The 14,419-nt window shown below is 33.4% G+C and overlaps 1 protein-coding gene across 1 annotated transcript; it reads right to left on the bottom strand.

Annotated features, from left to right (window-relative positions):
• Window positions 1-1,842: 1,842 nt before the first annotated feature.
• LOC107466589 (DNA-directed RNA polymerase II subunit RPB1-like) lies at window positions 1,843-8,046 on the bottom strand. The gene is made up of 11 exons (XM_016085589.3): window positions 7,862-8,046; window positions 7,512-7,763; window positions 6,816-7,055; window positions 6,556-6,714; window positions 6,204-6,365; window positions 5,899-6,110; window positions 5,656-5,797; window positions 5,237-5,572; window positions 4,840-5,129; window positions 4,329-4,593; window positions 1,843-4,240 (listed from the first exon to the last, which is right to left on the bottom strand). Exons 1-11 carry the CDS (start codon window positions 7,949-7,951, stop codon window positions 2,021-2,023), a joined length of 4,368 nt encoding a protein of 1,455 aa, XP_015941075.1. The 5' UTR covers window positions 7,952-8,046; the 3' UTR covers window positions 1,843-2,020.
• Window positions 8,047-14,419: the final 6,373 nt, after the last annotated feature.

Consider the following 14,419-nt stretch of genomic DNA (forward strand, 5'->3'; position numbering starts at 1 on the left):
GAACATAATTTCTTTTCCTTCCATAATTTTTTTTGTTATCAAAATCTTGCCATTTACCTCTTCTGGGGTTATAATTTACCGCATTTGCTTCAGGAAATAGGGCGGCGCCAGCTGGGCGTACTTCATGATTTCTTAAGAGCAATTCATTGTTGCGTTCAGCAACAAGAAAGCAAGAAATTAGCTCAAAAAATTTTTTTAAATCTTTTTTTCAATACTGCTACTAGAGGAGCACATTCGAGGTATGGAAGGTCGAGAAAATTTTCTCTAACATATCGGGCTTGAGGAAGTATCACATGATTGTACCTTTCTTCAAGGTTTTTCCACAGATCTATAGGATCTTTTAATGTGGGATATTCATTTTTCAATCATACTTCAAGATGACGATGAAAAAAATTATAGCTTTGGCTATATCCTTCTGGGATGTATTATTTTCAACCTTAATGGTATCTCCAAGATCCATTGAATCAATATGGATTTTAACATATAGTATCCATGATAAATAATTATTTTCAGATATATCAAAAGCATTATATTCAAGATGAAAGAGTTTCAACATAATAAAAATTTGTTACCTGAAGTCTTTCTAAAATTTCGTTAGAGTTTCGTGCTGATAACGTGTTATAAAATAACTAAATAAATAAATAAAGAAGAGATAACAAGTATAAAATATAAAGAGAGAGAAATAAGTATTGCAACATAAAAGAGAGAGAGTTGTTTATTGCTTGTGTGTGTATCAAAAGCTTCAGCCTATGCCCTATTTATACATATGGAAGGCTTTACTTTTTCAAACTATATTAAATACAATTACCCTTGGTAAACTAAGTCTCATGAAAAATAGTCATCCACATCATTTATCCTTATCACAACATTTTCTAGTTTCTACAACCAACCCAAGAAGTTCTCAATACAAAATAATGTGTATTCGCTTATGCATTGTAAGTTTTTGTAACTAGATTGAGGATAGATAAATTAATTATAATATATATTGTGTATTCTAATAAGTGTTATATTATTTAGAGGTTGATTAAATAATATATAAACTAATATTAAATTTGAAGTGTTTTATATTAAAAATATTTTACATAACATTTATTTGATAATTTATATATAATTCTATAAAATTATTTAACTAAAATATAATACAAATTGAAATATAATTTATTTAAGAATTTAAATTCATTTATTTTTAATAAAGACATAAATCTTTTATAGGAGAGTTGTACGAAATTACCTCTTCATTTATTTTAGTTGTCATACTTTGTCTTCTTATATAGTATTCTTTGGTTTAAAAATAATTAAAGAAAAAACTTAGAAAAAAATAATAAGAATGAGAAACACTAAAAAGGTAATATAAAATTATATATTAATTTTATAATTTTGGTATATTTGAATATATCTAATAAGGAGAGGTGTCAAATTTAAATTTACTTGGGTTAAAAAAAATTAATAAAAATAAAAGTACCAAAAATATAGTATAAAATTATGAATTAATTTTATAATCTTAACATGTTTGAATATAGTTACTAAGAAAATGTGCCAAATTTAAATTTATTCAGAAGAACTTTTATTTATGATTGAAATTTTTTATAATTATTATTATGACACTTTTAAAGTGTGTTTATTGTATTTAATTAATATTTTTTGTTTTAATTGAATAATAATAGATAATTTGTTTTATTTTTTAAAAATCTTTTACTAAGGGATAATTGGTTGATTTCTTGTAATTAACGTCGCTGACATGCCTTCATTATAGGAAAAAAATACGATTTAAACTCAATGTAAAATAAGTTGATATCAATTTTTATATAATAAAGATAGATAGATAGATAGATAGATGTGAGACTGTATGTATTTGTGTAGACAAACTATGGCTACCTGAAGAAAATGCCAATGAAGTATACTTTGCACACAACTGATATTGTAAATAATAAATATGATAAGTAGGACTATAACTTGGTGATGTAGCGCTTATATAAAGGAGATTTTGTGCCGCAAGAATGCGAAAATCACGCCATCCATTTTAACTAGGTAGCTGGAGCTCATTAGAATTCTTAAGCATGTCTTGATTGGGATACAGAGCACATTGTCCAGTGCCAAAGGGTGCAAGCAGGCCTAACATGTTATTTTCCCTGATACCCCTCAAGTGATCAGTTTCAGCATATACAGTAGCATCATGGAGAACATTGACTGTCTCTTCAAATGAGAATCTCATCATTGGTCCAGCATCATTCCGGTCGACACCATTGCGTGTAATTGCCATCAAATGCCCACGATAAGTCATTGTATCACACAGCAACGCCAAATGCCTGTAATTGACATAAAATCCATCAAAAGACATGACAGCCCGCAATTCATCCAGGAGAGCACGCCGAACTGCCTCAATTCCAAGGACTTTAATAATTTCAATTAAGTGGTTGCTTGTAGTCCTTGCTGCATCAACATGTTCATGGCACATTACAGCCAACAGGTTGACACCTTCAGTTTCAAGCATCCATTCCTTATGATTCTGGAAACCGTCTTCTTCGTTAAACTTCTGAACATCAATGGCTTTCATGAAAACCTTGTTGATGCCTGGGATGCCACGTAAGGTCATTTCACTCAGCATGTTGCTTCCTATTATCTTTAAGAAAACGCTGTCAGCAGAACCATCCTGTATCTCTCCTGGGTGAGCTTCATTATTCATAATTCGGAAACGAAGTACAAGTTTTTCAGCAGTGTCATCATTGAAAATACATTCCAAATCACCATTAAACATAAGGTTGATCTTCTCAGCAATGCCAGCCATACTCAACTTCTTATCCACCATCATCTCACGGTCCAGTTCTATGCGAAGCAACCAAGGTGAGATTCCTTCGAGAGCAACTTCTTCATCAGGCGTTTCAAAGTGGGACTTCACAAAATCAACATCTTCTTCAATTATCGTACTCATTGGTTCTGGATCGTACCACACCTCTGCAGTGTGGGTCACTCTCCTAAGAGTAGTATGCTCTAAATCACACTGCACTCTCTTAACATTTTCCGAAGTTACACCTGACCCAGGGTTCAAATGCACAGACAAGGAAGGCGTTTGAATTCTCCTAGCTGTTTTAATGATTTCCCTTAACCTGGGAACGCCAAGTGTAACATTCTTAGCACCTAAACCAACATAATGGAATGTTTCGAGAGTCAATTTAGTAGCAAGATCACCAATTGATTGTGCTGCCACACAACCAGTCATTTCCCCAGCAGTTACAAGTGACTGCTGGAACCTTGATTCTATCTCTCCCACTACCCACTCAAATGCCTCACGGGAAAGCCTATATTCCTGCAGAATCCTTTTACTGGCTAGAGTACTGCGCAACAGGATATTGAATAGGAGAGTAGCATTCTTCTGTGCTTCTTGACTCACAAGATCATTACCAGGAACAACCTTGAGTCTCTCCTGCAGCCTATCAACAGCTTCTAGAATTTCCAGTGGGTGCATATCAGAAGGTTTCTGAAAGTCAATCTTGAAAGCCTTCTGAGCATTCCTGATAAGCCTCTTAAGGTTAACAGGCAGTGGTAGAGAACTGTTACAAGTAATCTCAGTTGCAAGTTGACATCTATCACACGCAAGCTTTAAAACTTCAGCTTCAAGTGCAGTACGAAGCTCTATGCTGGTTTTCAATTCTTCAATGGGCCCTTCAAGCATGTAACTAGGATTCCAGTTCTCATTATCAAACTCATACCTAAAGGTCCTATTGAAGTCTGACTTTTTCATTTTCAGGGAATCAAGATTCTGTGTTTCAATCCAAACAGCATCCATACCATCTTCTCCATAGAGAAATTGTATGACATCTCCTAAAGAGTTCCTAACAGTTCCATCATATTTGACCATGATATCCTCCAAAGCCTTCACAAGCTGCCTCTGGATGTATCCAGTTTCATATACCCTCACTGCATTATCAATAAATCCTTCCCTACTTCCCATGGCATGGAAAAAGAAATCTTGCGGGCTTAGCCCATGGAGATATGAGTTCTCCACAAAGCCTCGGCTTTCAGTCCCATAATCGTCTTTTACAAAATGCGGCAATGTCCTATCTGTAAACCCAAATGGAATTCGCTTGCCCTCAACATTCTGTTGACCAAGACAAGCAGTCATCTGAGATATGTTGATAAAACTTCCTTTGGAACCAGCTGTCACCATTGCTTTCAGATTATTGCTCTCAGATAAACTCATCTTCACTTTTTCTATGGCATCTTCATGAGCTTGTATCAGCACCTAAAATATCCAATAACATAAAAAATCAATTCAACCAAATGCGGTATTCAACAATATAGCAAAGTCACAAGCAATATAATTGAATTACATCAATCACTTTCTTCTCGAGTGTATGTGTATCCATCATTGTCGATCCAGGTTTAGCTTCCAACTTCTGTTCTTGAGCATCCCTGATCAAGTATTTTACTTTCTTCTTTGCCTCTGAAATATTCCTATTAAAAAACTCCATAGTTGATGCATCAGCTATTGTATCACCGATTCCAATGCTGAAAGAATTCTGCAGAAGCCAGTAGTTTACAAGCCACTGAATATGACCAAGAAATTTACGAGATGCATCAGGACCAACATCTACCCTGTAATCAAGCCAATAATAAGTTGGGGTGAACTAAGAAGAAAGGAAGTACGGAACTATATCAGAAGGAACTTTATGACATTATAATATTAGATATTTAACAGTGTGGCTAGACTGCTAGTAGTAAAGTTTGGATTAAGAACAATTCACCGAGCTTTCCATTGTAAAGGTAAATGGACTATGGTAATCAAAAGATGCTAGCAAACTCAAGTAGAAATATTTGTCTGATAATTTTGTAGCTGCATACCAAATGGCATGAACGAGACGTCCAGTAAATGTTCCAAGTGTCTCTTTGCAAAGAGTTCCAGTAAGTAGTTCCCCTTTTTCAATTCGGACCACAGTATCCCCAGGGCTTATTGATGAACCACTTTCCATATGATCATGCCAGCTAGAATACCCAGTTAAATTTATTTGTTTGGGAATGATAAGATTCAAAACTTGTTTTCCAGTCCACAATGGCTCTGGCTTCAATATTGCTGGAGCAGGAACTTTCCCGTCAAAATCCTCCCACCACATCAGAATGTTCATAAAAACATCCTAAAAAATCAAAACATAACAAAATCTTATCAGACCTCTGAATATCTTGTACAAGAACTGTGACATATAAGTAAACTGCAGTAATATAAAAATTCACTGTACATTACCTTCGTGATGAAGGTATCTCTCTTGGTGATTTTTCTGCATCCTAAAAGTGTATCTTGGACAATATCCATTACTGGCCTATTTGATTGAGGTGACACAATGCATTTAGGCACCATCATGAGCTCCAACACCTCTGTCCTGGTTTCAAATGACTGAGGAACATGCATATCCATTTCATCCCCATCAAAATTTACATTATATGGTTTAGTTACCAACATGTTAAGCCTGAACGTAGAATAAGGCAAGATTTTGATTTTGTGCCCCATGATAGACATTTTGTGAAGACTGGGTCGGCGATTCAAGAGTACAAGATCTCCATCCTCTAAATGACGTTCTACCTAAAACCACAACATTGGGAACTATTAAAAGGCTTAGAAGAAACCATAAAGAATTAAAGTTGTTATTGTCTAAAGGCAAATACCTTGTATCCAATCTCCAAATGGAGATCGCTACTTTTCTCCAAATATCTGAGATCAAGCCTTTGCCCATTATCACGAATGATGTATTTGGCACCAGTTTTCCCAGGTGGAGGATCAGGTCCATACTCTACAAGTTCTTTCAACCTGTTTTTTATTTGAGGAATAAAAGTTTAATTTTTCATTTAGTTAAAGATTGAAAATGCATTAAAAGATAAGCAAGAGGAAAAGAATATCCATATAACAACCTTGTGATGTTATATGGAGTTACAGTCTCTGGGTATGTAAGGTTCAAAGCAATACTCCGTGGTACTCCCACTTCATCAATATTAATGTTGGGGTCTGGTGTAATTAGTGTTCGAGCAGAAAAATCAACTCTTTTCCCCAACATTCCTCTAATCTGACCATCATCTTCTTTATGCCTGCTACATATTGATTTGATAGGCCTTTTTTTAGCAGCCTGTGAATGTTATATAAAGTTCCCAAAATGAATTATTATAACAGAAACATATCTTATATCAGTACTAAAATAGGTGTCTGAACAATATCATACTCTCGGGAGCCCAGGCAACGCACTATCAAAATAAGTGGCAATGTGAAACTCCAACAACTGAGCAAACTTAGAAATAACACGCGCAGGTGATCCATTACTCTCATGTGACTTCAAATTCTTATTGGACCTGATAATCCTGACCAACTGATGAGTTAAGTCGTCCTAGATTCAACAAAGAAAAAAAGAAGTCAATAATTGAAATAACACAATTGATGATCAAAATTGTCTATGAAAATGCTATCAGTTATCATTCACATTGACAAGGGATATTTGAATTTAAATTAAGAACCTGTGGAACATGTGAAAACAGTGAACACATTAAGATAAAGGCAAGACAAGAGTTAACACTTGCCTCAATCCTAGAGGATGCGTCGATCATAACAGAAGGTCTCACGGATGGAGGAGGAATTGGAAGAACTTGCAAAATCATCCATTCAGGACGTACATACTGAGTATTCAAGCCCAGCAACTGGCAGTCCTCATCACTTATCCCCTTTAGAATATCAAGAACCTTCAATGGATTTAACATGTTACCAACTATGTAAGTGTCTCTTTAGTGATCAAAATAGATGTGCACTAGCTAGAAATTCAGAACTTGAATGAATCAATTACCTTCTCAGCAGAAAGAATCTCTTTCTTCCTCGGAATTTTATGCTCCGCAATCATCTTCATACCGTTAATAGTTAACTTGGGCTGCCGAGCACCACAGCCATCATGACCCTCTCTAATAGGATCCTCAAAATCTCCGTCATCACCTTCACAAAAGCTTTTGTTTTTGCAGGCATTCACCATCATTTCCAACCTACTTTTTGGGTTTGTAATCTTCAAAGCTTGCTTAAACTCTTTGTTGTTCTGCTTAAAGTAGTACACCATAAAATTCACTTTCCCCACATACAAAATTATCTAGTAATAGGACAAGTAGGTCCTGAAGAATTTTTTGCTTTGGAATAATAGGTTCTTAAGCAATAACAAGTACCAAGTAATCTGAGGAAATTTTGCGATGTACTTATAAGCCTCCGAAGAATAAAACTAAACGCACCGGCTAAGTCCACGAGAATTGCAATATTACTCACGTTGTCTTTGTACAAAGTTGATAGCTGAAAATTCAGATTATTCGACATATTTGACTAAATTACTATCTAGCGGTACTCAACTAGACAAACCACTTTCCACCAATCGTCTTATTACTCCCAAATTAACTCAGAAAACTAAACAAGAATCTGGATAACATAAACATTTTCCTTGACAATCACATACACAGTGAAACGAACTGATACTAAGGGAGATGGTGGTGGAAGAAGAAGATACCTGACCGGATAAAATTTTGGAACAGTTGAAGCAGACGCAACGCATTACAGCGAGGACAGTATTCAATAAACCGACGTGAAACACTGGCTTAGCGAGCTCCAAGTGACCGAAATGCCCCGGGCAGTGATCCATATCAGCCCCACACGTGTCACAATCGATGTTCTTATGAACGGTTCCAAGGCGCGGATCGCTTAACCCTCCAACCTTTGGGTTCTCAATCCCATGCTCGATTTCAACCACAGACATTCGCCTCTGCAACGAGAACAATAACAACATGAATGAGAAGACGATCACGATTATTGTGGTTCGTTCGAGTAAGAAGCATTATGATTTGAGTTGAGAAGAATTACAATATCGTCGGGGCTGAGAATTTGGAAGCGAAGCGCTCGGACCTTTGCGGTTTCCGCCGGAGAGTAAGGGAAGGAAAACCTAATATCCATGGCAAACGGCAACGAAGCGAAGGGGTAGTAGTGGAAAGAATGCAGTGTGGTTGTTACTTTGAAATTTCAAACTATGGTGTAACAGCCGAGTGTTGAGCGACAGCGACTCGGAGAGTTCATTTCCTTCTTTTTTTTGTTTTGATTTAAAGCGAGTTCATTTCCTTGTCCAGCAAGGAACGAAGATGGAGTAAGGCCCATCATGGCTAAATAATTTAATTAAGTTTATTTTTGAAAAATGGTTTAATAATAAATATTTATATTAATTAATTTAGGTTAGTTAAGTAGTCAATTTTTTCGTCTGCTTAAATAAGTATTAGGAGTTTGAATAAAGTTTTAGCCTTTGATCTGTTAGATTAGGACATACTGTGAGGAACAAAAAATACTTATATTAAAAGTAGTTTATGAATAAATTATTTTATATTTGATTTTTTAGTCCTAAAAGTATTTATTTTAAAAGAAAAATAATAAAAAAAATTATTATAAGAGAAATCATTTTTTTTTATTTTTTCATAAGTACTAAAACAACTTTTTTTTTTAAAAAAGTTCTAATTTAATTATGGAAGTTGCACCAAACAATAACGTTATAACTTTTTATAAGTTAAAAGTAAAAAAAAAAAAAAAGTTATTTATGGACCTATCCAAACAGACTCTAAGGCTTACTCAATTATACCAAGTAAATTTCCATAGTGATCCTTGAGATTTACACAATTACTCGATTTGATTTTCGAGATCCCAATTTCACTAGTGGTCCTATAGATAGATAAAGTTTCGGACATCGTAAGAGTCTCTAGTGTTCTTTCTGGTGCTGAGTCAGCATTGGAGTGCTGATGTGGCCATATTGTGCTGTGTTGGACAATCAAAATTCTAATTTGGACCCAATTTGGTCCCTCTCCCAATATACAATCCTAATTTTTAATATTCGAGGTGCTTGTTTTAGTGTTCTTCATCTCCTCCTCCTTCTTCTTCTTCATCTCTTTTGTCTTCTTCTTTATCTTTTTATTATTGATGTTGAGAAACCATGATGGGAGGTGATAATACTGCCACAAAGAGCTCTATCCAGTTACCTTCTAATGGCTACTGTCCAGATCATGTTTTTCTCCTCTGCCTACATCATTACAACGCGTGGTCCAAGTGGCACCACCGCCTTCCTCGTGCCATCGTCATCCTCTACCGCATGCGTGAGTTCTACATAGAGATCTCCTTTTATTCCCTTCGCATTTAAGATTGTTCCATCCGATACCTATAAGATCTGAAAGCTTTGTTATTCTTGGTATGGTTGTCACGAAGAAAAAGCTAGTAGGAAGGACGAATTGGAGGTGATAGGAGAAGACGAAAAGCGTTGGAGAGTGGAAGGCTAAGGTGTACGAAGTGCACAACCTGATCTTCAGTTTTCGGTCACGGAAAGTTGCTAATAGATTCAAACATTGCAGGGTGTGAACAGGTACTACTATTAGAGCTGGACGAAGATGAAAATGGTTTTCTAGTTGCAGAAAATCTAAGCGTTGGATTCCAATGTCAACAAGAGAAGGCACAATAGCTTCGTTCGTGAAGAGAGGGAGTAGGTTCCCTTGGGGAGGAAAAGTTTGAATCTACCGTTGATGGCGGCTCCTCCACCAAAGATGTCATTGTCGAGTTTGAGCGTAGCGGCATCGCCTCAGACCAAGGAGAAAGAGACAGCGAGGAGTTTATGACCTTCATTGTGGCTGACAGATCCATTGAATTGATGTCACGATATTGAGTGAAGCAATCACGACGAAACTGATCAGAGTTGAGGAAGGAAGAGAGGTTGTCGTCGATGTAGAAGGTCTCATGGTTGAATTCTTGGAGGAGGGACCAAATTGGGTTTAAATGGGAATGTATCCACGTCACCTAGCCAAGTAGCCATTGGAACTATCTAAGCATGGCAAAAGATGGCCACATTAATACACCAACGTTGACTCAGCACCCGAAAGGCCACCTGATGCGGAATTTCAAAATCACAAACTACTGACAAGTGTACCGGATTGTATCAAGTAATACCATGGGAGTGGATTATCGTTCCCACAAGGATTAACAGATTAATCAAGCAATGGTCAATTGATTATTCTACTCAGACAAGCAAAAATGAGGGGTTTCAAAAGCAATTACTATAAAAAAAATGAATTGAAGGAAGCAAACAATAAATGTGCGAAGAAATAATGTGAGAGAAGAGTTAAGATTTTGGAGATATTTAGATTCTAGATTAACAATTATATTTATCTACTTTGATCATGCAAAGATTTAATTCATGGAAAATCCTAAGTAATTGAATTCCAATTTCTTGGCAATTTAATTTCTCCTAACCTAATCAACTGTCAATTCCTTTATCAATTAATTGTATTATGAGGTTAAGTCCAATTTTCAGTTTAAAGGCCACACAATTCCCAAAAACCCAAAAGAAACCTGATTATATATTATGGATTAAATTAAATCTAGATAATTGAAGAATCATGAGAAAAGGGTTTCAAGCTTAATTCTAATGATTTTAACTTTTTCAAGATTTAAAAAAATTCAATTCAAAAAAGAGTTATTTTTTAATATACTATAATCCTTAGGATGAAAAATTAAACTCAATTCTTGAACAAAAATCAGTGTATTAATAAAAAGTAAAAGAATAATAATATGAATTCATCAAAATAAACAGAACTCTTAATTTTAATAATAGAGATTTAGTTGTTTATGGTGCAGACAAAATTTTAATTGTGTAAAAAATAAAAATGAAAAAATGTGAAAGAAGAGAAGAAAAAGGGTGCAAGGCAAATCTCCTCCCTTTTTATAGTTCTAATCCTATTTGATACACAATTTAAATGAAAACCTAATAGTATCTATTCTTCTTTTCTATTTGATTTAAAAATCAAATAAAATAACTCTCGCTGTGATTGAGTGACGGACGTGGAGACCACTTCTTGATTCGGTGCTGGTGCTAAACGCTGGTGATATGGTGTTTAGCGCCACCTGTCCAAAAGGCATTAACGTGAATCCCTTGACTCGACGCTAAACGCTGGGGATGTACCTACTCTAAGCCATTAATCATAATTTATCACCTTGACCGTATTATTTTATGATATTCTCGTTTTACTCTTCTGTCTACTACATTACTCTTTAGTTACTCTCCTTAGATCCTATAATGACACTTTTACTCGTAGGATTGTTATTTTTCCATTTTATCCTCAGATCCATTGCTACATTAAGATGGGAGTTATGCCTTTTGAAAATCGAGTAAAAATCTAGCAAACCTTATTTTTCAATTTAGCAAGCATTGTTGCTTTTAATTTGCATAACTTTTACCATAAGGTCTCAATTAACCTGAATTTTAGATTGGAGACTCTCAATCCATACAACAACAATTGTGCATTAGTTGCACTCCAAGAGCTGATCAGTTTTAAGAGTTATGAGTATTGGAAGTTACTATCACAAGTATTGAAATATGATCTTTTCTATTTTAGGCTGTGATCTTTAAACATTTATATCTTCCAATTCTGAACTACTAAAAATTTGAAATCTTAGAGTAATAAACTAGATTAAATAAATTTTTAAATAAAATTAATTTCACTTATAAATTTAATGTGTGGAGGTTGCAGTTAAACGCACAAGTCGGTGTACCATTTTACACTTTTTGTGATTAATTTTTCAGGGCATTTTTTCATGTGTTTTTCCATTTTTTAATAACTTTTAAGGCTTGAAAAATTAAACTCCCAGTGTACCATTTTTTCAGCCATCAAATACATGAATTATAGGCATTAAATATTTATATTTTACATATTTAACAAGTCAAAAATAGAGATAATTCATACAGTTTTTAGAAGTACAAATTTTACATAAAATTATCACAAAGTAGCTCATATAAACACTAAATCAAGTACAAATATATTCTAACTCCTTACCCTTATCACATGTTTGGGTTAGCTCTTAAGGTCTTTAAACACCAAAGATCACCTAAGCAAAGACAAGAAATTGGTTAGTAACTCCCAGTCCTCTTGGCCAAATTAAACCATCATTCTAGGAAAAGTGATGAATTTCGGATGCCTTTGGTGTGCGTCCTTAAGACCTTCAAGAATGATTTTCTAGAAATGAAAAAGAGCAACTTAACCCCTTAATTTCATGTTAAAAACTGAAAAAAAAAGGGGGGGGGGTAAAAGGTGATAGTTTACCTTGCTGGAATTTATATAGTGCACCCAAAACAAAAACAAAAAAAAACAAGAATTTAGGCTTATAATGCTTAAATTCTTGAAGAATTAGTCAAGAACAATGGTTTAACATTATGAAGAGCTGCTGGAAATGTGTATGAACTCAACAAAATCTTTACTAATCTTTCTCTCAAACTCGACACATTTTTCTCTCTTTTGGTCACTAGTTTTTTTTAACTTTTGGTTAGCATTTGTGTTTAAATAAAGGCTGAGGTAAGTATTGTAATTAAAGTGGTAAAAACATGAATTAATAATGGTGAATGTTATGGTGCCTAAGACATAGTGTCTAATTTATTAATAAAGGTAAAGAAATAATATTTAATAAATTTTAAATATTTTACTTTTACTTTATACATTTTATTTTTTATCTATAAAAGAAAGTTAGGCAATTTAGACACAACAATAAAAGGCACCATAGAATCCACCATTAATAATAATAGTAAAAGGGTGCTGAAATTTTGTGCTCAAGGATGAAGAATGAGATAGAAATGGACGTGAAAACGAGAAAATTCGGTTAGCACTTACATGTCGAATTTATCTGTAGTTAATCACACGAATTTTTTGTTTCATTTCTGACGAGATAATAATAATAATTATTGAAATGTTTATATCTTTTGTTAAACTCTTTCTATATATATGAATTCTTCTTATTCATTCTTTTTTGATTACCTTCCTCGCGTATGTATAAGACCGAATCCATTCAATTTAAAATTTTCAAAAAGATTACTATACTAATCCTTAACTTTTTAAGTAATCCTTTATCAGGGGTTGTGAATGACCGATTTTTCTCAATCTTTATGACTTGCTCCTATGGAACTGAGGTCGAAAAGATTGAGAAATAGAACCTAGTTGTTTGGGGTTAAAAATACTACAGAAAAAAATAAATAGCAAAGATAATCTCAGCCATATAAGTGAGAGAGGCCAGGGACATGTTATTTGGAGAGCATGCAATAGAATTCGGGGTCTTTAGGAGGTGTTTGTGAAATACTAGTCAAAAGTTCGCTTCAAAATTCGCGGTGTAAAATAATGAGCGACTGAGATTTATTTTTAAAGAAATAAATAAAGAATGAATGGCTAAAATTAATCTTAAGACACAATTATCAAAGTAAAAATTACTTTTATCATTGATTCTGATTCTGAGATTTTTAAATGCTAACTTTTTTCTACCGCTATAAAACTATCTAAAAATAAATTTCGGCTCAAAAAGTTGTTAGTGATGAGAAAAATAAATCAATAACAAATGAGTATTTATTTTTTACTAGTCAAATTTAACATAGAAAGATTAATAATTCTCATAAAGTCAAATTTGACCTATTAATTATAATTTTTAAATTTATTTTCATTAATTTTTACTATTAGACCTACCTCACTACTTCTTAATAGGTTGTGATCTTGAATTTTGCGAAATAAATTGTAAAATAGCCTGAAAAATCAATTTTCCGAAAATCGGAACTATATGTATCGATAAATATTACTGTACACATATAATGAGTAATACTATATGAATATTATTATATAAAAAATATCTTGCACCAATATTAATATTAAAATCTTAAAATCAAATAAAAATTATAGGTCAAAGGGTCAGTTTGGTTGGTTTTTTTAAAAAAATCTTCTTTTAACCGACAAAAAATATTTTATATTTGAATAGATTTTTAAAAAGAGTTTTCAAATATTAAAAATATCTTTTATTTTTATATTTTTTTAAGAAAAAGTATTGCTAATTTTTTAAAAAACCTATTTAAATAGGTTTTAAATTGAATAAAAATATTTTATTTTTTAAAAAATATTTTTTTTACTCAAGAAAACCAATACAAACTAACACAAAATTCCGAAATTTTTTTCACTATATTTAGAATAATTACGTTATACCATTTCTACATTTTTATAGACACAATAGTTGCATACAATGTTTTTCAATTAGTACCGATTTCTATCGAAAGAAATAATGCAGAAGATGTTATTCTCCAAAAATATTCCAAGTCTATAAATTATAAACCCACACACCTTATAAATTTTTAGCATTATTCATGCTTAGGGCTAAAAGTGAGTCAAGTTAACTCATGAACTAGTTCGAATTTAATTCGTTAATAGTTCGATAAATTAAACTCGTAAGCTGGTAAGTCGAGTTTGAGATTGAAATTAATTAAATTTATAAATTAAATAATCCGAACTTGAACTTGGATAAGCTCAACTCATTCATTCGTGAGTTGACTCGATTATATATATAATATTAAAAATATAAATTAAATTTATATAAGAT

The sequence above is a fragment of the Arachis duranensis genome, chromosome 9, assembly GCF_000817695.3.
Source record: "Arachis duranensis cultivar V14167 chromosome 9, aradu.V14167.gnm2.J7QH, whole genome shotgun sequence".
In the NCBI taxonomy this organism is placed as follows: domain Eukaryota; kingdom Viridiplantae; phylum Streptophyta; class Magnoliopsida; order Fabales; family Fabaceae; genus Arachis; species Arachis duranensis.

What these genes read in the sequence shown, in the direction of transcription:
- LOC107466589 (XM_016085589.3), bottom strand. Translation starts at nt 7,951, where the DNA reads ATGGATATTAGGTTTTCCTTCCCTTACTCTCCGGCGGAAACCGCAAAG. An exon ending in ACGCATCCTCTAGGATTGAG is followed by an intron (nt 6,366 to 6,555) that starts GCAAGTGTTAAC and finishes TGTTGAATCTAG; the next exon opens with GACGACTTAACTCATCAGTT. An exon ending in CGTCTCGTTCATGCCATTTG is followed by an intron (nt 4,594 to 4,839) that starts GTATGCAGCTAC and finishes GCTTGATTACAG; the next exon opens with GGTAGATGTTGGTCCTGATG.